This window comes from Globicephala melas, chromosome 2 (assembly GCF_963455315.2).
Source record: "Globicephala melas chromosome 2, mGloMel1.2, whole genome shotgun sequence".
Taxonomy (NCBI): Eukaryota; Metazoa; Chordata; class Mammalia; order Artiodactyla; family Delphinidae; genus Globicephala; species Globicephala melas.
In genome coordinates this window covers 140,986,601-141,011,393 of record NC_083315.2, presented here as the reverse complement: position 1 = coordinate 141,011,393, position 24,793 = coordinate 140,986,601, and the positions used below count along the sequence as shown (strand labels likewise).

The 24,793-nt window shown below is 54.6% G+C and overlaps 1 protein-coding gene across 4 annotated transcripts; it reads left to right on the top strand.

The window, feature by feature from the left end:
* RAB15 (RAB15, member RAS oncogene family) lies at nt 1-24,760 on the top strand. 4 transcript variants are annotated; one of them, XM_060294914.2, is made up of 8 exons: nt 86-849; nt 18,235-18,295; nt 19,241-19,301; nt 19,786-19,863; nt 20,534-20,623; nt 21,385-21,449; nt 21,825-21,890; nt 22,049-22,199. In XM_060294914.2, exons 1-8 carry the CDS (start codon nt 726-728, stop codon nt 22,062-22,064), a joined length of 561 nt encoding a protein of 186 aa, XP_060150897.1. In that variant the 5' UTR covers nt 86-725; the 3' UTR covers nt 22,065-22,199. The 4 variants fall into 4 exon arrangements, with proteins under 4 accessions (XP_060150899.1, XP_060150897.1, XP_060150898.1 ...); XM_060294916.2 differs by lacking the exons at nt 86-849; nt 21,385-21,449 and adding an exon at nt 1-76 and having other exon boundaries at nt 22,049-24,760; XM_060294915.2 differs by lacking the exon at nt 21,385-21,449 and having other exon boundaries at nt 98-266; nt 22,049-24,760.
* Nucleotides 24,761-24,793: the final 33 nt, after the last annotated feature.

The following is a 24,793-nucleotide window of genomic DNA, read 5'->3' as shown; positions in this document are numbered from 1 at the left end:
GACCGCGACTTCCAGAGTAGACCGGTGCTTGAATCGCGATCCAGATCAAGGCCTTCCGACCCAAGGGTGAGCCTAGGTGAGGACCAACCACTGCCCCCTCCCCCCGCCCAGTAGGCTTCCGCAGGGGCGGGGCGCTCCGCTGGGTTGGAGCTGGCAGGGCCAGGTTCGGCATGCTATTTGGAGAGAAGGGACGAGACCCGAAAGCCGAGTTTGGTAGAGGTGAGCTGGGTGGGAGCTCATTCCAACTCCCCCATGCAGGTCTGCAGGTAAACAAAAACGTTCCCCACCCCGCCACCGATCTGTCCCGGGTCCCGGCGTAAAGAGGGCGGGAGGGGGGCGGGAGGGGGGCGGGTCCCGGGGCGGGTCCCTCCCCGGGCTGCGCACCCTCTGGACGGGGAGCGCGCACCGCCCTCGCCCCCCCCCCCGCCTAGGGGTCTCCTCCCCAGCGCGCGTTCCCCGCCCCCTCTCCGGGCGGTGGCGGCGGCGGCGCAGGGGAAGGGGCGGGCGAGGGCCGGCTCTCTCCTCCCACCGCGCTCCCGCCGCACACGCTTCCCGGCACCGAGCGAGCGAACGGCGGCGAGGCGGCGCGGGCCGGCCCCGCTTCCTTCTCGCCGCCGGCGCAGTTCTCGGGCGGGCGCGCGCCGCGATGGCCCGGGGCGAGCGGGGCTGAGCCCGCCGCCCGCCCGCCCGCTCGCCCGCCGGCCCGCCGGCCCGCCGGCCCAGCCATGGCGAAGCAGTACGATGTGCTGTTCCGGTTGCTGCTGATCGGGGACTCCGGGGTAGGCAAGACCTGCCTGCTGTGTCGCTTCACCGACAACGAGTTCCACTCCTCGCACATCTCCACCATCGGTAAGGGGCGGTGGCCGGGGGCGCCCCACCCTCCCCGCCGCCGCCCCTTGTCGGGGCGGCCCCTGCCCCTTCCCCAGCCCGGGAACAAGGGTCCGCCCCTCCGGCTAGCGGCGGTGTCGTGGGAGGCGAGAACGAGGGGATGAGTCCCGGGGTGAGGGGCCACCGGCTGGGGATTTAAGCCTGGGTTCCTGGAGGTGACAGGCTCCCTGCTGCTGTCCGTGACTATGGAAGGCGCTCGGGCCTCACGCTGGGGAGCCTCCCCGTAGAAGCCGAGATAACAGGGTGGCGTAGGCCTGGGTACCCCAAGCTGGGGCAGTGAGAATCAAAGCCACCGATATGACATCCCCCCACCCTCAGGTGCAGAGGGGGAGGGGGAGAAAAAGCTTGTGCTCGGGGACAGGGGTTCACTGTGGGGGGAGCCGAGTTCTGAGTCACTGGGTACCCTCAGTCCAGGGGCGACCCAGTGTGGAGCCAGGAGGGGGAAGAGAGGAGGAAGGGATTGACTTGACAGGGCACAGTTGTGGAGGGAAGCCACAAGGTGGGACACCTGCGAGGAGGGCATGGACAAGGTGAGAGCCCATGTGCTGGTGAAGGGGGCATTTACTAGCCAGCTTCCGAAAAGCAGCCAGCTGAAGCATTTGTCTTGAAGGCGGCTAAGGACCAGGAGGATTACTTGCCAGGCAAGGGGGTCAGAAAGCAGGCAGGACTCACCTTAGAGTAGATCTCTTTGCTCTGGCAACGCTGGAGCCTGTGCTTAGAGGGACGAGGCCTTGTGGTATCCCGGACAGGACGGTTATGGGCTCACTGGTCCATAGGAGTGGGTGGCCTCCCCTCTGAGAGTCCCCTCTTGAACCCTGAGTGGCCTCCTCCTCTGAGAGGTCTGAGTGGAGGACATTCCACTCACATCTAACAGGTTCCCTGAGTGATGCCCTGGAGTGGCTTCAGCACTGCCCAGGTCCCCTCTCCTGTCAGGAAGGGCCCCAGACTAGGCTTCCACTTGAGACTTCTGCCCTCCCTCCCCACACAGGCTCCTTGCCAAGAGAAAAGAGGGAGCAGGTAGAGCCAGGAGGATGAGAGCCTCATGGTTCAGAGGCAGGCTTTGTTGTCAGACAGACCTGGAAACCTCACGTTGGGGCAGCATGACCTTGAATATCACTTCAGCTTCTGAGCTTTAGTTTCTCATCTGTAGAATGGGAATGATAACAGTTCCTACCTGCCCAGCTGTTGGAAGGATTAAATGAGATAATGTTTGTAAAAGACTGCTGCTATTACCGTTGTCATCATCACTGAGCTCCTGGGGTCTCATTCTCTCTTTGCTTTACTGTCTTCAAGGGGCTCAGGGTCAGGGGACAGATAGATGCATTCATCTTCCTCAGGGGAGCTGTAAAGCTAGCTCCTAGGAGGCCCTGGAGCTTGGACTGGGCCGCTGTTTGAATGAGACACATCTCAGGGATGGGACAGGTCTGGAGACCAAGGGAGGGCTGCGGGCCTCTGGGGAAGGCTCAGGGAAGAGGAGATGTTGGGGGAGTGCCTGGGAATGGCTGAGGAACCAGACGGGATATGAGGACAGGTTGCAGGCTTGAGGACAAAGGGCAGCAGGTTAGCACTTTCTCTGCACTGATGGCTGGGTCCACCTTTACCCAGGATAGAGAGGACTTTTTAGGAGTTTAGATTCCATGGAAGAGAAGGAAACCTGCCTTTCTTCGCAACAGCCTTTTAAAATCTGCCCCACTGGCTTTCTTAAATGCTTTCCAGTTTAAAGCTTTCCACAGCACTTGTGACTCTGCCTTGTCTTAGGCGTGTTTTTTGGCTGTAACTAAGACTTAGGAGAAGAGTTGGACGGTCAAGAAAAGCTTTCCCTTCAGGGATACAAAAAGTTCCCCAGGGTGATGGAAGGGGCAGCCAGGAGACAAATCAAGGAGCCAAGAAAATGGGTACTACCAAGTCCTATTCATTAATTTATCCATTCCAAAAAAAAAAACAAAAACAAAAAACGTGTGTCCTGTATCTGGGCTTGGCGCTGCGACCTGATCATGGACGTTGATCTCTGCACGTTTCCCAGAGCTGCTTCTGTGGAATAGGGAAAACGGGGCAATTCACCAGTGACTACCAAGACAGAGTTCAGATTCTTGGATCATGTCAATTTGTTATTCACTGTTTAGGCCACTTACTGTAAGAGCATGTGACATTCCAGAAATGGGCCTGCAGGGGGCAGTGAGGAGACCTCCCAGGTAGGTGGAGGCACTGACCGCCCCTCTTCTTTCTGGTCAGCAGGTGGGCAGGTGGCCCTGAGCTGGGTCCGTGCCACCGGCATTTATTTCCCATGCAGCTGTGCTGACCCTGAAGGGGCCCGTGCAGAGGCGGGCAGTCAGCACTGTGATGTTTTCTGCTGTTTCTTCACCTGTTAAGCCAATTAATTAAACATTCGCTACAAAGTACCGCGCCAGGCATGTTAGAGACAGATTGCGGTCCACCTTTTCCTGCCCACAGAAGCCTGTGATCTAGTTGGGGAAGCAACACAGGCGAAAAAGAGCCTTGGCCACAATTAGAGAATCTCTTTGCAAGCACTTTGTGAAGCACTCTTCAAATGTAGGGGATGGATGATATCCTCATTGTTCCTAGTAGCAATGAAGGTATCACATTCGGTATGAGCAGCTAAGTAACCACGCAAGACTTGTCTTAGGCAGCCCGTGCATGGTGAGGGGCCCGTGCATGAGTGCTAATGCTACACAAAGCACTAGATGGAGGAGGTCACAGAAGGAGAGGGGCCGTGTGGACGGAAGCGGCAGGGAGGCTCAGGGAGGAGGGAAGGCTGGAGAGAGGGCTTGCAGTGTGGGCTGCATCTCAGTTCCTGTAGGGGAAGGAGCAGATGGAGTGACGGGAGCAGAGACGACAGAGGTGGGAATTCAGTGGGTGTTCATGGAACTCTGGGCAGTCTGGCTGGAACAGAAGGGAGTTTTAGGGGAGGAGAACATTCCTCTGTTTATCTCTCTGTCTCCCAAACTATACTTCACGTGCCTTGAGGGTCAGACCAAACCTCATTCCTCTTTGTTTTCGTAGTCCCAGAACAGGGCCAGGCACGCTCTCCATAAATGTTAAACTAATGAACAAACGAGGGCAGAGGGCATTGAGGGCCTGGCTGAGGAGCCGGAACTCCAGCCTTCGTGATGGCGTCAAGGGTTTCTCGAGCAGGGGGACGACAGGATGAAGGTGGCACTTAGGATGTTGGCTGGGAGAGGGGCTTAGGCCTTGGGGCAGGGAGACCAGTCAGGGGAGACCAGTGGTAGTATGTGGGCACGTAGGACCCTCTCAGCTCGTCCCTTCTCTCTCTTCCACCCCTCCCCCTCCTGGGGCACCAACACCAAACTCCACGCAACCCCCTGTTCTTGTTTCCCTCCGGAAGCAGCGAGTAGTTCAAACCTGAGAGGGCCTCGTGCGGCTGGCGCTGCCTGCCCAGCGGGGAGATGATGTCCCATCCTAGTGGACATCGACACGCAGGGGACCTTTGATTTCCTTTCTGTGTGGCGGCCACGTGTCAGCCACTCATGCAAGCTGTAGGGACTGTCCTTGAGTTGGTTTTCTCCCCCCAATCCTTGGTCTTCCCTGAGACCCTGTCATCTCTGTCTCTGTCCTGGGGACCTTTTTGTCTTGAAGGCCACCTTCTGGGCTTCTAGGAGGCTTCGGCCTATAATTTTCCGGCTTCACTGTTTGAACGGCTGTGGCTTCAGGCTTGGTTCCTCAGGCTGGGTTTGCTGCTGCAGTAGCATCTTTCTCAGGAAGTTCTCTTTGAACTGGCTCTCCTTGCCTGGGGAAAGGGCTTGTGAGTAACTGAAGATGGGGGAGTGGGCTGGGGAAGGACCAGGGGGGGAGAGATCAATAGCCTGCAATCCAGTGGCCTAACAAACATGGGGGCCAATGCTTGGGCACCGTGGTCCTGAGGTGTGCGGGCCCCCAGACCGCAAGGCACTATGTATACATGCCGTGTACACCGCGGGAGGGTCAGGTGGGTCTGTGTTCCCCACCGTGTTGGGAGGCCTGCAGAAAGGAAGGGGAGGTGAGAAGCTGAGCAGAATAGAAGGAGCGCAGACCACATGCCTAAGACTTGCCGTGGCCTTACAGACACTTAACGTCTCTGCCCTTAATTTCCACATCTGTAAATGGAAGATAGTAACAGAACCTTCCTTAATGGTCTTTGTGAAGATTACAGAGGCTAATAGATACAAAGCACTTGGCAGAGCTCTCAAAAAAAAAAAAAAAAAAGGCAGCTGCTCTCATTGTATTATGATTATCCGTAGCTCATAAGAAAGTTGGAGATGAACAAACTGTCAGTATGTGCTTTGAGGTCATCCTGTCCATCAGTCGTGCATTTGGTCATTCGGGCACTCTCTGCAGAGCACCTGCCGTTCTGAGCCAGGCAAGGAGCTGCGGGGACAGCAGAGAACAACATGGGAACCAGGGTGCCAGCTGCCCTTCCTGGGGAGCACATGAGGAGACTCTGGGTTTCATTTCCGCTTTGGTGCTATTTCCCCCCTTGCCCTGACAGTGCCGGGGCTGAGCAGGAAGAGTGAGTTGGCGAGGATGTGCAGAGGCGGAGGAGTGGGGAGAGCCGTGACCCGAGAGGACGGCTCTGCCTCAAGGCTCCGACCTCAGCCAGGTGTCACCCTGCCTCCGGCCCTGCTGCGCACACCCCCCGCCCCAAGGGCGTGATCCCCGAGAATGGCTCAGAAGCCCTCATTTCAGCTGCTCTGTGCACCTGTGCCACCTGCACAACTGCAGATTCACCCACAGCTTCGAGCACCCTGGTTCCTGCTTCTCCCTCCTCTTCTCCTCCTCCCTGCTTCCCAGACAGCTTGGTGATGAGCTTTATAACATGAAAGTCGATATTCAGCTATTACTCTTCCACCCTGATTGCCCCCTCTTCCCAGAGTGCCTTTTTCTGTAATCTAATATTTGCGCCTGTTTCCCTGTAAAAGTGCCAATTTTCTGCACCGGCCTCTGACCTCTCCTTGGCTGGTCCGCCCTGGGCAATGTGCTTTGTCAAGGGTACCACCGAGTTTCCTGAACGCTTAATCCCTCCCACTGAGGAGGAAAGAACTAATCATTGGCCCTATTTTATAACTAGGAACACCGAGGCCCCAGGGAAGTGATGCTCACGTCTTGCATTCAGGTGACCCTAACTTGAACCATCTCCTCTCCTCCACTTTCCCAGACTGCACTGGGCATGCCCTCGCTCACCCCAGAAGGCCCATCCATGGCTGCCAAGCAGAACCTCTCTCCTGGGAGCCAAAGGGGAGAGGACGTGTGCCTCCCTCACCCCATCTGAGGGCTCCGGGCTGGAGGGACAGTTGTGCCACTGCTGTTGGCTGCTTCCTTGACATGACCCTCTGGGGGACAGTCCGGAGCCGTGATGGAGGAGTCTGGCCGGGGCACCTTTGAGGATGAGATCTGAGTGTTGCCTTCATGATACTATTTTGATATAATATTTACGGGGAACTCTGTGACTGGGGCCCCACGATCCAAAGAGAGAGCCGACAGTTGGCTTCAAAATATGGGTCATTCTCTGATCCCTCTTCTCTGATTAAAATTTTCTCTCCACGGATCTTTTCTACTGGAATGTACTGACTTCATTCATTCACTCATTTATTCCCTCACACACCTACTCATTCATTTTTTTTCTTTCATTGATTCAGTTTTGTTGAATAATATACACTGAGTATCTGCCTTCTGCCAGGCAATGAGACTGCGAAATGAGCGAGATGCTGTTGTGCTCTCTGGGAGCTCACAGAGCTGTTGAGGAGTCAGGCATCCGGACAGACAAGCAGAGTTTATGCAGAAACCATGTCAGAATGCTTTGGAATCACACAGGAGTGATAAGTTCCTCCTGCATCGGTTGGTGACGGCTTCACGGAGGAAGTGACATTTCAGTGAGGCCTGGAAGACTAAGCAGGGTGCCCCAGGGGACGGGGCTGGGGGCGGGGTGTGTGGAAAACCCCTCAGGACTCGGGGCTGCTACTCTTCTGCCTGGCCGTGGTCGCACCAGCTTAAGTTCAGCTAGAGCCTTGCTGGGAGTTTGCTCTTTGGGCTCCGAGCGAGGGCAGGTGCATCGAGAGGGCCTGTTCCCTCCAAGATGTTTGCTCCTGAGGCTCCAGGCTCCAGTCTCTTCCTCCTGGAACCTTCTGCCGCCTGTCAACGTGGCCCAGCCCAGAAGAGGCTCTGCGGAGGGCGGAGGAGTGAGTGGTCAGAAGCCTGGCGGGTCTTGGCTGCCTCAGCGGTACCCACGGACCACTCAGCAGCCGGCTGAGGGAGCAAGGCCCAGGTCAAGGGTCTGCTGGAGGGGAGCAGGACGGGGTTAGCTGGAGTGCGTGGCACACAGCCCGGAGGCCCTGTGGAGGTCTGTGCATGCAGCCGTGGGAAGGGCAAGGGGACCGATGTTTCCCGAACACCTACTCTGCACAGGGATGGTGTGCTTTCCATACGTGAGCCAGTCTGTGTAGAGATCTCGTCATAAAGTGGGGGGCGAGGAGTCTCCAAGTTGGCCTTGCAAGTGTTTGAGAAGTTTCTTGGTACATTCTTCAGTTAGAGCCTCCAGACAAGTTTCTACGTCCATGAATGTGTGTTTCTATGTCCATGAATGTGTACGCACACGTGCGTGACGACGGTGGGTCCCCAGGAGAGCCCAGAGAAGGGCAGGGCCTTGCTAAGCTTTCCCTCTTTTATCACAGAGGAAAGAATAATGTGGCCCCTCTTTTTTTTCTCTTCTGAGGAACTGCAAGTTTGACTGAAATGTGTTCCTGCCTGGGGCCCTGATCCTTCAGATCTTCCCCCTGCTGGTACCTTCTTGTCATTTAGTCCTCAGCTCAGATGTCACCTCCTTTAAAAGATCTTCTCTGACCAGCCATTCTAAAGCAGCTTGTGCCCGGGTGTCCTCATCCTCTACTCCATTATTCTGCTTTTGCCTCAACACTTAGCACTCTCTGAAATTACTAGTTTACTTATTATCTGTCTTCCGCACTAGAATAGAAGCTCTCTGAAGACAAGGATCTTTCTGTATTATTTGCAGCTGTGTCTTCAAGTACCTAGCTTAGCTCCTGGCACATGGTAGGCATTCAATAATAGTTTGTTATGAATGAATGGATGAATGCATGCGTATATTTCCTAGAGGACTTTTGCTCTTCCCTGAGGGAAGTTGCAAGTAATATTGCTTTCTTGGGACTCACAGACAATGAGAAACTCACTGTGTACTCATGCACACTTTGGAACTGTGAGAAGAGGGGAGAAGAAGGGGAGCATTTTGTAAGGGGTGAATAGTTTCCTGTAGCTTTTAGCTTTTCTGCTCAGATACACGCTATAGGAGAGGCTCAGACATAGCAGGGAGCAAGGAAGTGGCTCCCGTGATCCCTGCACGAGTCGGGTCCTCTTTGGTGAATGCAGAGGTGACAGGTCAGTGTCTTACACTAAGGTCAATATTGCCTGTTGCTCAGGGTCACTGCTGGTGTCAGATGATGCCCATCAGCTCAGCCAGGCTGCTGAAGTGACCCTCCAGGACTCTGGAGTAGGAGATCCTAGGGCTCAGGCACTGGGGCATGCATTCCTCTCAGCATCAGGGGAGTCCACGTTTGACTGGGAAACCCTTCTGCATGATAATAGCCCCTGGGTTCCTGGGTCCAGGGTCTCCAAAGACTCTCCCTTCAAGATCTGATGCGAAGGTAGTAGCCTAGAGAGTTGTTCCCCGTATCACTACGTGCGCTGCATCTGTTTGTGTCTTAAAAAAGAAAGGAGAGGGAATATCATTCTGAGATCGCCAGTCTTTCTTGTGGGTGGACATCTGAATCAGGGCCTTTGACCTCAGGTTAAATCATGGCCTTGGAGTTAGAGGATCAGGATTCTGTCTGCCAAAGGCCCTGCTTCCCATTGCTCCCAGAGCAAGATGGTGCGAATGCTGCCTCATGCATGTGCTCAGAGAGCCTGGGGGCACCTTTTCCCCTGAACAAGGCCAGCATGAGGGACAGTCATTCCGGAGCTGGGTAAGAGGAAGTCAGTGGCATGCAGCCGCACAAACAGTGAGGCTAAGAGTTCCCAGACAGAAGGGAGGAAGGGCGATGCAGTAAGTGGCAGGCTTGGGGCAAAGACCCTCTGCCCCGCCCCTCACCTGACTGGTGTGAGGCACACTTGTGCCTGGAATCTTCTCTTGAGATTTGTCTCTTAGCTCTCCTGTCTTCTTCCTCTCCCTGTTCTTCCCCTCCCTTGTCCCTCAGCTGGCGGGGAAATGGTTTCCTCTCTTGCTGAGGGCAAGGGATTACGCTGGTGCCTTGTTTGGGGTGGCAAAGTCAGGCAGCCACCTCCCTGCAGGATCTGCCTTTCCCGACAGTTTGTTTTGGGGTTGCTCGGGGTGACCTCCTGCCACATCCCACGTGAGCTCCACACGTCCTGTCCCGTACATGCTGGTTTCCTGCAGGGGGAGGGGCTGGGGTCCTTCCCGGGACTTGAGCTTGGTAACCGGAGCCAACGTGGCTCCAGGGATTGGGTATCTGCCTTGGGTTTCAGATGTATTAAGTTGTTCCTGCGGTGGCGTCTCCTTGCTGATGGAAAGGCTCAGGTCACGCTGGTTGCCGGGCCTCTGGGCTGCGGTTGATCACGGTGATAACATTTGGCACCCAGGAGAGTCCTGTTTCCACTTGAAGCATGTGGCACTGGGCGGGCGGGCAAGCTGGCACCTGACATTAACCCATGAGGTGCTGGCTCACCAACAGGCACACCTGGTTTGCCAGAATCTAGGTTGCAGGCAGACTCTGGGGGCCGTGTGGCTCCCGCGGTGGGCGGCATCCCCACTTTCCGTTGAAACACTCCAGCTGAGCGTGGTTGTCTCCCCTCTCGGCACCGCTCTGCTTCCTCTTCCTGACATGAGCTCCTTCCTACTTTCTAGAGCTTTTTCTATTCCCCAAGCCATGACCCTAATCTCCTCCCCACCATAGGAGATAGCTTTTTCAGCTAAGATTTAATAAAGCTCTTTGTGCCAGGCTCTGTGTTATGGGTTTTATAGCTTATCTCATAATCCTTACAAAAATTCTCTGACATCAGGGATTGCCATCCCCGTTTCACAGGTGAGGAAACTAAAGCAAAGAGAAGTTAAGTAGCTTTCCCAGGATCACACAGGCAATTAGTGGTAAAGGCAGGATTGGAACCAAACTCTGACCTCACAATTGTGTAACGACCTCGCCACTCTGTTTCTTCTTTGTTGTTTTTTTCAACATCTTTATTGGAGTATAATTGCTCTACAATGGTGCTTAGGTTCTGCTGTATAACAAAGTGAATCAGCCATACGTATACACATATCCCCATATCCCCTCCCTCTTTTTTTTTTTTTTTTTTTGCAGTACCTGGGCCTCTCACTGCTGTAGTCTCTCCTGCTGCGGAGCACAGGCTCCGGACGCGCAGGCTCAGCGGCCATGGCCCACGGGCCCAGCCACTCTGCAGCATGTGGGATCTTCCTGGACCGGGGCATGAACCCGTGTCCCCTGCATGGGCAGGCGGACTCTCAACCACTGCGCCACCAGGGAAGCCCTCCCCTCCCTCTTGCGTCTCCCTCCCACCCTCCCTATCCCACCCCTCTAGGTGGTCACAAAGCATGGAGCTGATCTCCCTGTGCTATGCAGCTGCTTCCCACCAACCATCCATTCTATATTTGGTAGTGTATATATGTCCATGCCACTCTCTTACCTTGTCCCAGCCCCCCCTCCCCTCCCCGTGTCCTCAAGCCACCCTGTTTCTTGAGCTGCACTGCCATGCTTTCCAGGAGGCAGACAGTGATGGGAAGGAGTGCCATTCCCCTGGATGTGCCCTGTTCCCTTCTTTCCACGGTCTTTCCAGGCCCTCCACTGTGGACTGGGGCAGTAAGCTCGTCCCCACAGTGAGGTATCTTAGGAGCTGAGGGAGTGCCAGTGCCGTCTCCCCTGCCCTGTCCCTCTGTCCCAGCCCCAGTACCTAAAGCAGGGCCTCCCTGTCCTCCAGTTCTCTGACGGCAGCCCTGTTGCTGTGCTCCAGGACTCGGTGTGGCCTGGCAGTCCCTGGGGGTTGCTGCTGAAGGAGCAGAGGCTACACAGCCAAGGACACAGGAAGAGCCAGAGGCCACTGGTATAGTTAGGGCAGCACCGTCATAGCTGTGTCAGGGCCTGGCACTGTCACTTAACTGAGTTTTCTTGTCATTGTCTGTGAGGTGTTAAGGCAGCAGGACACATGCCACTGCTCTCGAGCCATGGGCACCCCCTCCTCCTGCTCTCTGGGGCAGGGGGATGCCACTAAGGGCATTGCTACTTTATGCCTGGCACTGCTGGTATGGAGGCGGAGATTTTTTTTAAATTATTTATTTATGGCTGCGTTGGGTCTTTCTTGTTGCGTGTGGGCTTTCTCTAGTTGCAGCAAGTGGGAGCTATTCTTCGTTGTGGTGCGCGGGCTTCTCACTGCGGTGGCTTCCCTTGTTGCGGAGCACGGGCTTTAGTAGTGCGGGCTCAGTAGTTGTGGCTCATGGTATTAATTGCTCCGCGGCATGTGGGATCTTCCCGGTCCAGGGATCAAACCCGTGTCCCCTGCAGTGGCAGGTGGATTCTTTCTTTCTGTTTTTTTTTTAAGATGTTGGGGGTAGGAGGTTTTTTTTAGTAATTTATTTATTTATTTTTGCTGTGTTGGGTCTTCGTTTCTGTGCGAGGGCTTTCTCTAGTTGTGGCAAGCGGGGGCCACTCTTTTTTTTTTTTTTTTTTTGCGGTACGCGGGCCTCTCACTGCTGTGGCCTCTCCCATTGCGGAGCACAGGTTCCAGACGCGCAGGCTTAGCGGCCATGGCTCACGGGCCTAGCTGCTCCGCAGCATGTGGGATCTTCCTGGACTGGAGCACGAACCCGTGTCCCCTGCATCGGCAGGCGGACTCTCAATCACTGCGCCACCAGGGAAGCCCGGGGGCCACTCTTCATCGCGGTGTGCGGGCCTCTCACTATTGCGACCTTTCTTGTTGCGAAGCACAGGCTCCAGACGCGCAGGCTCAGTAGTTGTGGCTCACGGGCCTAGTTGCTCTGCGGCATGTGGGATCCTCCCAGACCAGGGCTCAAACCCGTGTCCCCTGCATTAGCAGGCAGATTCTCAACCACTGCGCCACTGGGGAAGCCCGGCAGGTGGATTCTTAACCACTGCGCCACCAGGGAAGTGCGAGGCGGAGATTTTTAAAACAAACACAAATTTTGTCAAATACAAAAGTTATCCTCTGCCTCTTAGGTGCTCTGCATCAAGAAGACAAAAAGTAGGAGGTGGCAAGCAGCAGGGCACATCGTCTTCCTCCCAGCCCTGTAGCTGAAACGACTTGCCACCAGCCTGGGGGAGCCACTAGGCGGCAGTGGGCAAGTACAGGCTGAGAGTTCTCAGGCAACCTGAGGTGCGCGCTAAGAAGAGGGGCTGTGCTATGAGGATGCCCACGGGCCGACACCTGGGGTCTGGCATGGACCGGTAGCTGTGCTGGGACCCATGCCCCCAGCCCCCACTCCGCACATCTGTCTGCCTCCTGCTTCTCTCGGTACCAACTGGCCAGGCCCTCTGCACCACCTGGAAGGAGCCGCTTTGGCGGAGACGGCACTGGCACTCCCCCAGCTGCTCCTGTTGGCCAGGTCACGCTGTGGGTGACCAGCAAGCCCACTGATGGGCCTCCTTTGGGTCAGATGTCCATCCTGGTCTAGGCAGGAGTTGCTTCTCCACAAAGAACATGCCACAGCCAGCCCTGCTTCCCTGAGCGGAGGCTTTGGGTTGTGCACTTCCAGCCGAAAAGGGACACTGGGTGTGGCGGACACCACCATTGATGTATCTGAGGTGCCGGGAAGAAACGATGAACTGCTGGTCGTGCTCTGGGCACTTGGTTGGGAGAGGGCCTCGTCTTCTTGACTTTCTGCTCCCAGGGCTCTAAGGTCTCCAAGAACCTCTGCCGGAGCGGTGTGGAGGTAGCTGCTTGTTTCTTCACACCTGGGTGTTCCCTGTGCCCGGGAAAGGAAGCCGGTCCTCTTGAAGGAGTGCTGACGTGGCGCTGTGCAAGGCGATGCATCTGGGCTTAGTGAAATCGTGAGCTCTCAGGACCAAGGGGCTCCCTAATAATAGGTTATGGTGGGCTTGCTCCATGTGTACCCACTACTAGACGCCTTGTCATACCAGAACAGGGGTGGGGAAGGCAGGGGCGGGACAGAAAAGGCAGTAAGAGTCCGCAGCCTTGGAGGGTTGGGAAGCCACTGATCAAGTGAGGTGTCCTGGGTAGGTTTTGAGAAACCTGTTTGCAGTTCTGGCTCCGCCATAGGATGTGGGAAGGGAGTAAGTTACTTGGCTTCTCTGTGCCTCACGGTAATAATCCCTGCCCCTACCTCCTTCATAGGGCTGGCATGAGAACCAAGGGCTCTGGATCCCCTAGCCAGGGGGTGTGCTATAATGCTTAGCAGTATCATGAACCTTGCGTGTGTTCTACCTAGAGATGGGCTAGACAGTGATTTTCAAACGTTAGTGTGCCTTAGATGTCGTAGGTCTGGGTGGGCCCATTTGCATTTTCTAACAGGCTCCCCAGTGACGTGGATGCTGCCGGTCTCTGGATGAGCAAGGGTAGTGGAGTAGCAGGGGACTAGACTGTGCAATCCTTCCCACATCAAGGGTGCTCTGGGTTTGTTTTCCTGGCTCCTCCCCAGGAAGCCTTTATTTAGCAAAGGGAAGGTAGGAGTGAGAGAACTATCTTCTACCTATGAGGAGCTGCACATATATTATCTAATTTATACCCCACACCAACCCTTAGGAGGCCACTGGTATTCTCATTCTATGCAAGCAAACTGAGGCTCAGAGAAGTTGAGAGTTCCCCAAAGTCACACAGCAAGTACCAGAGTCAGGATTCAGACCCAGGTCTTTCTGACTCCAGTGCTAATGGATAGCTCTTCCACTAAATTAGAACCCTCAAACTTTCGTCTATCTAAAAAGTCACCCATGGTCCTGTTAAAAATACAGGTTTCAGGGCCTCACTCTCAAATTCTGATTCATTAGGTCTAGAAAGTCAAAGTAGTATCTCTTTTCTTTTTTTTTTTAATCACCCCAGGTGATTCTAAAGCTGAGCATCTACAAAGTACACCTTGAGAATCGGAGAACTCCCATGCTGCCTCCCTTGACACTTCCCGTGCAAATTCGCAGTCCAGATGGAACTCCCGCACTTCAGCATGTGCTGGAATCACCTGGAGAGCTTGTTAAAACACAGATTCCTAGCCACCTCCACCCCTACCCCTGCCCAGAGTTTTGGATTCTGTAGATCTGAGGCGAGGCCTAATAATTGGCATTTCTAACAAGCCCTGACTGATGGTGGTGCGGATGCTGCAGGTCCGGGGACCGCACTTTGAGAACCACTGTCCTTAGAAGCCTGCTGTCAAAAGTGTGATCCATGGACCAGTAATATCAGCCTCACCTAGAGGCTTGTGTGGCATCTTAGGCCGCATCTCACACCGACTCAATCAGAATCTGCATTTTAACATGGTCCCCACATGAGTTGCATCCACTTTAAAGTTTGAGAAGTGCTGTCTTAGGGGAGCCAGAATGAGAACACACCAGGGGTGGAGTTAGATGAAGAATCTCTCTTCTCTCTAAGGAGTCTGAAGGTGCAACAGAGAGGGGCGAAACTGTTAGGACAGGATGCACACCTAGAGGGGGCTGATGACAGCTGAGAGGTGAGACTTGGAAAGGATGGAGGACTCTTCCCCAGGGAAGGTGGAGACGACAGGACATTCTGAGGAAATGAGGTGGGCCTCACAGCAAGGCTTCGTCAGGCAGCTGTCACTTTGCCCTTAAGACAGTGGACAGGGTGTTCTCTTGGATGCTTTCAGTGGTAGTGGTAGGGAGAGGGTGGACCGGGACTGAGCCCTTCAGCAGGGAAGACAGTGGCTGTGAGGAATGTGGTGGGTGAAGCACCTGGAATAAACAGCTTCTGAGCAGCGGCGAGGGCCGGCGGAGGTGAGAAAGCGTGAGTCTCTAGGCGACTAAACAGGGCCAGTCTTTTGACTTTGCCCTGCAGTGCTCAGCAGTGGGAAAAAACCAACAGCCACGCAGGGACAGGGAAGGGGCCGCAGATGGGCACAGGTCACGGCAGGCCAGGGCTGACTGGTAGATGGACACCGTGGAAGGTGCAGGGTGTATGGGAGCAGAGTAGAGCAATAGATTTCACTAGAAGATCTTTGGGCTGTTAATCTTTCAATTTAAAGGAGGGGAGTGGGTGGGAGAGGAAGATCCCTCAGAAGGCATAGACTTTCTGTTTCTTCCTTAGTGCCGGTGAAGAGCCAATACTGATGCATTTTATTTCTCAGAGATGTTACAACAAATTTTATCGGTGGTCAGGAGGGTCTAGGTTGCAAGACGGTGGTGGGTGGGGGGTGCCATGAGCCCCCAGAATTCCCCAGCCTTGGTCCCTGGCCACACAGCTAAGAAGCGAGGGAAGAGGGGAGGAGGAATCCAAGCCCAGCGCTCACTCCCAGGGCGGCTCCCTGTCTTCTTGGCAGCCCTGCCTCTCCTAAGACCTGCCTTCATTGTCAGGGAAAGCTCCCTGGTGTTGGGGGCTCCTCCCCCCGCTGAGCCCTTCTCCAGAGAGAAACAGCAAAGCGTAGGTAAGGCCTCTCTGCCTGGTTAACACACTATTCTCCTCTCATTCCCCCAAGGAACAGTGCAAGGGCTCTGCCATCAAACAGGCCGCTGCTACTTGCTGTGCCAACCTTGGGCTAGTTATCTTACCTCCCTGGGCCTTTGTTTCCTGTCTGATAAGCTCTGTAAGGGCAAGGACCATCTGTCTTTTTGGCCACTTTGTCTGCATCTAGCACTGTGCAGGGCACAAAGTAAGTTCCCATAGAGGTTTGTGGAATAAAGGATATAGATTCCTCTCTCACCAGCTCCCCACCCTTGCGACCACTTTGCACAAGGTGCTGCCCTTTGACTGGGCTTGCTGGGCTGGTATGAGGATGAGCTGGCTTTATTATGAAATGAACAGAATCCCTGGTTTTCCTGGGAAGAAGGCACTGTACCAGGAAAGAACAAAGGTTTCTTGATTCCCTTCTATGCCGGGTGTTGGGGAGAAGCAAATTTTTAAAAAAATATTTATTTATTTATTTAGGCTGCACCAGGTCTTAGTTGTGGCATGCGGGATCTTTAGTTGTGGCATGCGAACTCTTAGCTGTGGCATGCGGGATCTAGTTCCCTAACCAGGGATCGAACCCAGGCCCCCTGCATTGGGAGCGTGGAGTCTTACCCATTGGACCACCAGGGAAGTCCCGAGACGCAAATTCTTGACAACTGCTTGTCTAGGGAGGGGGTGAGCACGCTACTGCCCCCCACCAAGGCCAGGGTTCCCTCTCCTTCTTTCTCCCTCCTCTTTTTTTTACTTTCTTGGCACCCTCGGTAGAATGGCTGCCAGACGTTATCCATTTGGAAAAGTACAGCTCGATAGATATGAATCAGCTTGGGCAGGTGAAAAATGATTCACTTCCGAGCAAGTTGATTTAGTTAAGGTTGTCCAGTCTGAATCTTTTTCTCCCTTTTAATTAAATGATGATTGGTCTCAGTGGTGAGAAGGAAGAGCCTGAATTTAATGTCTGTGTTTGTGGAAAGCTGGGGACAATGTGGATAAGGGGGAAGTATTCCTGTTGGCAAAGAACTAATGCCGGGGCGGAATGGCAGGGGCACTGGGGATTCTGGCACCTTTGGGGCTGTGCTGTGCAGCCTGGGGACTACGGGCCAGAACTCTGCCTTCACCCTGTTTCTCACCTGAACACCGGTTAATGGTGCCCATTCCTGACTTGTCTCCAGGGAGCGCACTAGGACTGCAGCTTAATTAACTTCCTAGACACAGTTCTTGAATCACTGGGCACAGTGCCTGGCACAGTGAGGGCTGGGGAGAGGTGCCTCATCACTGCTCTCACTCAGATTCAGATGCTGCTGGTGGTGCTGACTTCTCCTGCTGCAAATTCCCCAGATACGTTTCTGCGCTGGACTGGTTTGCCAAATCCCTTACGTTTCCTGTGTCTTGTGGCAGCTTAGCTCCTCAAGCCCCTGGGCAGATGAGCCTGAGAACCCAATTGTCCACCCTCCCTCCCCCAATGACATGCTGTGCCACTGCCTCTTCATGTGGTCACTGGCAGTGACCCAGGAGCTCCCATGTAGACCAGGGCTGCACTTGGTATAGTGATAGCTGTGACCCACTGAATGTCCACCAGGTGCCCGGCACTGTATCTCATTTGGTTTTCTCAGTGACCCTCTGAAATGATTGGTAATGTCCCCATTTACTGATGAGAAAATGGAGGCTCAGAGGTGCCCAAGGTCATAGCTATGAGTTAAGTGGCCAGAGTTAGGATCCAAGCACAGGCCTGACATTGAAGCCCATGCTCCTTCTAGTAAACAACAGTGCCTCCTCTGGTAAAAGGGCCTAGTCAGCAACAGAGGCACTAGGCCGTCTCCTTGGTGGGCCTTTGTTAGGTGCCGAGGGCTCTATACACACTGTGGGGCTGAAACAGTCCTCCTCTCTCGCCAGGGTCTCTGTGCCTTCCCCACATTCATGACGGCACCATAACCCCTCCTGGTTGCTAATAAGGCAGAGAATAAACCCAGGCAAATGAGGTGGACTGCTAGTCCTAGGGCTTAGAGTTCCAGGAGGGATAAATACAAGTGGTTCTCTGCAGAAGTATAAATAAGGAAGACTTTACACAGGAGTAGAGTGAGACACATTTTGGGGCTAAGTAAGGCAGCAACGGAGTGGATTCCCCCTATTCACTTCTGTGTGCCACAGGCCCTTTACTCCTGGCAACTCCAGCTCAAGGAGGAAGGGAAGCCCCATTCAAAGCCCTGGACACTCCCTGAGGGTCAGTTTTTGGTTCAAGAAGGCCTTTACCTTGTGCCATCTTTCTGCCAAGTTAAACCAAAAGGAGACCCTCAGGTATGAGTGCCCTGGGCCTTACTTCAGTTCTTCAGCGGGTATCCTTCCTTTCTTTTTTTTTTAAATTTATTTATTTTATTTTTTGTTGCTGAGCACGGGCTTTCTCTAGTTGTGGTGAGTGGGGGCTACTCTTCGTTGCGGTGCGCGGGCTTCTCATTGTGGTGGCTTCTCTTGTTGCAGAGCACGGGCTCTAGGCACGTGGGCTTCAGTAGTTGTGGCATGCGGGCTCGGTAGTTGTGGCTCACGGGCTCTAGAGCACAGGCTCAGTAGTTGTGGCGCACGGGCTTAGTTGCTCTGCGGCATGTGGGATCTTCCTAGACCAGGGCTCAAACCCGTGTCCCCTGCGTTGGCAGGTGGATTCTTCACCACTGCGCCACCAGGGAAGCCCCCTTCCTAACTTTCTTGCTCACTTCCTTTCCCCAGGTGTTGACTTTAAGATGAAGACCATAGAGGTAGATGGCATCAAAGTACGGATACAGATTTGGTGAGTTGGGTAGGAGGAGAGGACCTGGGGCTCTCTCTAGCTGCCACTGCCATGTGTAAATTCCAGAGGCTTCATCTGGAGTAACTGGCCACCTTTTCGATGGAGAGAAGCAGAAGTCTCAAAGCCCATCTCCTGCTCCCATGAGCCTTAATCTCTCGTCTCTGCGGCTGCCAAGATCTTAGTTCCCCGACCAGGGATTAAATCCAGGCCCTTGCCAGTGAAAGCGCGGAGTCCTAACCACTGAACCACCAGGGAGTTCCCTCTCATCTCTTTCTTAAGGAACTTATGGGACTGACCGCAAGTCACCAAAAAGCAAGAATTAGAAGGAATTGGCAAACTAAGCACTGCGGGTTTGTCTTCGAATAAAGCTTTTCCCTTGGGCCGTTCTGCCCTGCATAGCACTGAGGTAGGATTCCAAGCAGGGAGGGCTACGCCCCATCCTTACGGTGGGAGTTCCTGGTCTGAGTTCCTCACTACAGCACAGTGCAGTTCCCACAAGTAGCCACAGGGGGCCGCTATAGCTCTCTGGCCTGTTGCTCCTGGAAGCATTGCCTTTCCAGCATTTGGAGCGGCCTCCCAATTTCAGAGTGGTATGGGCATTGCCTGCAGAGGTCCCAGACGGACTGGAGATGGAGTAGTCCCACCAGTCTGGCCACAATGGCCAAATCCTAGAGAAAGTTATCCAAGACCCAGTTATGGTTGTGGCTCCTAGTGCAGATACAGTCGACAAGGACCCACAAGCCCTGTCAGCACCTATGACCAGCCCTCTCTGCTGCAGAGTCAGATACGTTTGGATCCCCTTGGGGACCAAAGCTCCACTGATTTTTCACCCTGCAGCTCTCCAGTTTCTCCTGCAAAGGCACAGGGTCTCCCAGGTCCCATTCCTCCCCTCCCCACCTGCTTCCATGGTCCCTGCTCTTTTGAAGGGCTGGCTTTCTATTGCAGGGACACAGCGGGGCAGGAGAGATATCAGACCATCACAAAGCAGTACTATCGACGGGCCCAGGTGAGCCGCTATTTTCAGGGTTTAGAGGTGGGATGCTGCCACCCACGCTCCTGGCTCTGGGCGTTTGAGATATTTGTGCCACTGATCCCCAAATGGGCCCTCGGATTGCCTGCTGGGGAGTGAGGGGGGTGGGCTCAGGGCGGTTCACTGATCATTCATTCATCAGCTACTCTCTGAGCACTCACTACTGGCGGGTCCCCACCCTCACCCTCAACTTCCACCCTCCTCCCTGGGCCAAAGACCACATCAAAGTATTGGTGCCTTTCTGCCTCAGAGAGCTCTGTGATGAGCCTAGGAAGCAACAGCTGTGGGGGTCTGAGAGAGGAGACTTTTCTGGGTGCTGAGGGATCTTCATTATGCTAAGCAGGGAGAAGGGAGATTGGGACCCAGCATTTAAGGTACCGCACCCGATTCTGACCCCATGACTGTGCGCTGTCTCTGTGTGCATGTACCTGCCCCATCTCTCTCTCCTTCTCTCTCTCAGGGTATATTTTTAGTCTACGACATTAGCAGCGAGCGCTCTTACCAGCACATCATGAAGTGGGTCAGTGATGTGGATGAGGTAGGATGTGCTGCCTCACTCTTGGGGGTGGGGAAGGGCACCTCAGAGGGGAAAGCAAAGTGAAGGCCATATGGGAAGGGCTGAAGCTGTCAGGGTTGGCGAGCAAACACTACCAGGAACCCTTGCCTTCTGCAGCCCCGGATCAAGACCTCTGGGTGAGTAAGACGTGAGGAAGAAGCCCAAGCAGCCATGCCCTCCATGCTCTATAACCTGCCAGGCCTCCATGGCTGTGTCTTCCCCTAAAATGAGTTAGAACAGAGCCTACGCTGTGAACAGCTTCCTTCCTGAAATGTCAGGACCAGGTGGAATTGCGAGACTGGGGTTCCAGTCCTGGCTCTGCCACCACAGTTGTGGAGCCCTGGGCAAGCCATTTGAACTCTGAGTCCCCACTTCTTCATCTGTAGAATAAGGGGCTGGACTTAAGTCCAGTGTCCTTTCCAGTTGTCCAGCCCGAGGAAGCATCAGTGTCTTCTACCCTGTGACATCCCTCTGGGACCCCTGGGATCAGCCATGGTACTTGGGGACGCCTGGCACCTGCACCCGGTCAGCCCACTCTGTCCCTAGGGCTCTTAACTTTGCTGCTGGTGTGGAAGCCAGTGTAGGCTGTGTGGGTGGGGAGATTGGGGGAAAGCAGGACTCACTGGCAGTTCTGTCTGTCCTTTGTCCCTAGTATGCACCAGAAGGTGTCCAGAAGATCCTTATAGGGAATAAGGCTGATGAAGAGCAGAAACGGCAGGTGGGAAGAGAGCAAGGGCAGCAGGTAAGTGCGAGTGAGCTGGCTGAATCCATCCCTTGGGTTTTTGGCTGGCTTCCTGGGCCAGGCCTGAGAACTGGGACCCAGGGTTCCCCTACCTCCACAGTAGCCTAAGGCACTGGCTGAATTGCCATCCTTGAGAGTTTGTTTTCTGTCCTTTAGAACAGTGATTTGGGGTCCATCCTGAAACAAAGACCTCTCCCAACTCCAAGGCGCCCAAAGCAGGATTACCTCTGCCTAAGAGCCCACCCTGGTTAGTGCGGAGGAGAGACCTCAAGTGGCTCCCTTCTCCCCTAGCAGCATCTAGGCATAGCTTCTGTCCTACAGTCATCTCACCCCTCCACACCCACTCCCTGTCCTCCTTACAGTTGAAAAGAGGTAGGAAGGGAAATGAACGCATGAAGGGCCCACATTCGGAGAAGCCATGGTGGCAGAGAGGGTAGGAGGATGGTTTTGAGGGAATGTCCAATCACACAGGGAGACCATCCTCCCAGAGAACAGAAAGAAAGATGGGTACCACGGAGGCCAGAGTCACCCACTTACTCTGAGGGCCTCAAGAGTTTTTCTCTCCCTCTTCAGTCAATAGCGTCCCATTAGCACTTGAAATAAAATTGTTTTTTAGTATAAAAAATAATACATGGTCATTGAAAATTTTGAAAATAGAGGCCAATTCCTACTAGAATATTCGTATTTGTTGATTACTGTACGTGTGGCCCTGTGCTAAGCAAATGCTTACAGATGCATGACCCCATTTAACTCTTCCACAGCCTTGGTTGATAGACGCTCTCATCCCCTTTGAACAGAATGCGAAGTTGGGGCTTAGAGGGAAGAGGTAACTTGTCTAAGGTCATACGCTCTTAAGTGACAGCACTGGTATTCCAGCTGGGTCTGTTTGACCTCAAAGCCCATGTTTTTCATTAGTTTGTCCCAATAATTTTGTGTCTCTGTCTCCTAATATGTGATGTGTGTGTGTTGGGTGTATATGTGTGCCTGTGTGTAGGTGGGGTGCATTTGTGGAGCATCTTCTCCCATTCTCTGCTAGCTTGTGTCTTAGGAAGTCCTAGTCTCATCTGAGAAATTATCTACTCTGAGAAACTATCGCGACACAGCGCGGGCCCTGAGTGCAGTGGCAGGAAGGATGCACCAGGTGCTGCGGGCACCTCCCTTCCCTGAGCGACGCCCTTTCGGGAATGTTCTTCTCTTGCAGCTGGCTAAAGAGTACGGCATGGACTTCTATGAAACAAGTGCCTGCACCAACCTCAACATTAAAGAGGTGAGTCCCGTCTCTTGAGCTGAGTCCAGCGAGGCGGGGAGGCGAGAGGACGGGGCAGCAGAGTGGCTGAGAGCAGATGAGCCCCACCCAGGGCGGGCAGCCACAGGGGTGCCGGGAAGAGGGGAGACCTGGACTTACTGTGTTCCTTGCCCTCCCAGTCCTTCACGCGCCTGACCGAGCTGGTGCTGCAGGCCCACAGGAAGGAGCTGGAAGGTCTGCGGACACCCGCCAGCAATGAGTTGGCCCTGGCGGAGATGGAGGAGGATGAGGGCAAACCTGAGGGCCCGGAGAACTCTTCAAAAACCTGCTGGTGCTGAGCATCTTGCGTGGAGCGCCCCGCACAGTCCTCTCTCCCCGCAGGAGGGCTGCGGGCACACAGGGAGCCTGGGCTTTGCCCTGCTTCTCTTCTCCTTCGGGTGACCCTGTGGAATCTCGGCCACTGCTCCTCCCCCTGCCTGGCTCCGGGGAGCAGCTCCTCTGTCCTGTCCGAGCAGCCTCGCCCCCCTCCCCCACCCTCCCCCCGGGATGGCCCCCTCCAGCCTGTTTCCCCAGCCACAGGCCTGCTTCAAGCCCCTGATGTGCTATGAGCACTGCCTCACTACCCTGAGGTCCCAGACGATGGCCCAGTCTGGAGTCAAGGCCACTGGAGGTTCCTTCTCTATCAGTGCATCTGGTCTCCTCTCCACTTCTCCTCGCTTCTTCCCACCTTTCTGTCCCTTCCCCTCAGCTGTGTTCCTATCAAAGCCCTCCCCCCGCCCCCCCCACGTGTCCTGTGTGGCTGCTGGTACAGCACCTTTCAATTCCTCCCTCTTTGCCGGGCCGAGGGAGTGGACTCAGGCTCAGGGGCATGTTCCCTGCTCTGCTCTGGGAGAAGCCCCACCCCGCTTTGTGGGAAATTCTTCCGGTCCTCTCCTCCCCGCCGCCCCTTCATGTGCCATGGGCCTGCCTCCCTGGTGACTGGGGAAAGAGGAACGGCAAGAGAGGAAGGAAAGCCCAAACTGGTGGTCCCCACGCCTGGGGTTGTCCTACACCCCACCCCCACCCCGCCCCATCCCCAGCTTCCGCTGCACTTGGCTGCCTGCCCTCCTGCCTCTTGGGGGAACTGAGTTTCAGAGAAGAAAAAAAATGATGAGGGGTGGCAGGGATAAGAAGTAACCTCAATTCTCTACCTGCCCTGCAGTACATACACTATTTCTCCCTGACCCCGGCCTCCCGAATTTAAAGATGTGGACCAAGGCCTGAGGGCACTGCAGGGGCATGGAGAGCCCTGGGGCCAACCACACACTCCAGGAAGGGGAGGTGTTTGGAAATGAAGGACCAGCTCCTAAGTATCAAGTTAAGAGCCAGGACAGCAGTTTGCAAAGCAGAGGGGAATTCGGCAGCAGCAGAGATTCCTGGGCCCCATCTTCCATTTCTTATGTAAGAAGGGCACTTCCCCACCGCCCCAGCAGGTGAGAGGTGACAGAACCACGCTGGTGTTCTTTCACCGAGCCCAGCCTTCTGCTCTCAAGGCTTTCCTGAGACCCAGAGTTTGTGGGAGAAGGGCAGGGGGCTCACAGGCAGAAAGCAGGCGAGCCCTGGGTAGGAATGCTTGGTGCTGTTCCCTTCAGCCTTCAAGACCAAGTGCTCATCTTGTTCCTCAGCTCCTGAGTCAGAGGCCTGAGGGTTTGCCAACTGCACTGTGGCTACAGGTGGAGGGAAGCGGACTCCCTCCTCCAGGGCCCTTTGTTTCAGGAAGAAGTTTCTTTAACCCCATACGGTCCAAGAGTCGTTTGCAGGAGGCCCTTTAAGGAGGGAACAAGTCAGTTACCAGCCCTAGTAGGGTTCCTCCCCACCTTCCCAAGATGGGAGAAGCCTAGGGAGGAGGATCAGTCTTAAGCTGCATTGCATGGCTGGCGCTGGAGTGAAAACAAAACTGGGCATCGAACATTCACTAATTAAAGACTAAAATCCAGGACACACACATGTGAAGGGTTAAGAGCCCCACTTCCTTACTCCTCGGAAAAAATGGGTGGGGGTTGAAATTGCCAAACCTTTCCTCTGACTCTTATCAAATCAGGAGAGGGCAGGAGAGGGTAGCTCAGGATGAGGGAATGGGGGATGGGTTATTGTAGTGGAAGGAAAAGGAAGGCAGGAATAGTTATAAATCGTCAGCTAATGAGAAATGTAAAGAGCTGCCTCTTTAGGACGAAGTCACGACCACAGCTGAGGATGTTTCCTTGAGAACTAACTCCTCAGCTGTTAAAACATGCAGCATCACTCTGGGGTGGGGAGGTCAGCAGTGCCAACCCGCGGTGTGCCCTCAGCCAGGGGCTTGGGGGAGGGGAAGTTATACTGGCCACTGGCTCCAACCTGTGGTCACTGTTGCTGCTTTCCCTGAAGATCTGGCCGAGGACCATTGCCTTTCTCTCCTAGCCCCCCTGGGGAAGAGGGACTATATTTTTACTGTACCCTAGGGGTTCTGGAAGGGAAAACTTGGGGTTAGGATTCTATGGCCTGAGAAGCCCCATCCGTAAGGGCCACAGCTGGGGAGAGGTATGGGGCAGGAGAGGGGTTGGGATTTTAGGGTGCAGCTATGCTCATGAGGTACCAGAGTCAGCCTCTCACCCCTAAACTTCTCCAGTCCCGGACGCAGCCTGGGACCTGGCCTTAGACTGTTGAGCAGGTGCGCCTGCCTGTTGGCTCCACCTTTGCACCTGTTGTCTTGAGGTTCGGCACAGCCCCAGGCTCTCCACCTGCTCCTGAGCCCCAGCATCTCCCTGTGACGGGTAAACTTCGTGTGCTGTGTCTCGGGTCCAGGATATGAATTGTGAGCAGGGTTCATCTATTTTAAACACAGATGTTTACAAAATAAAGAATATTTCAAGTCACAGCTGTGACTGCCTGTGTGAATCCCCGGGAGT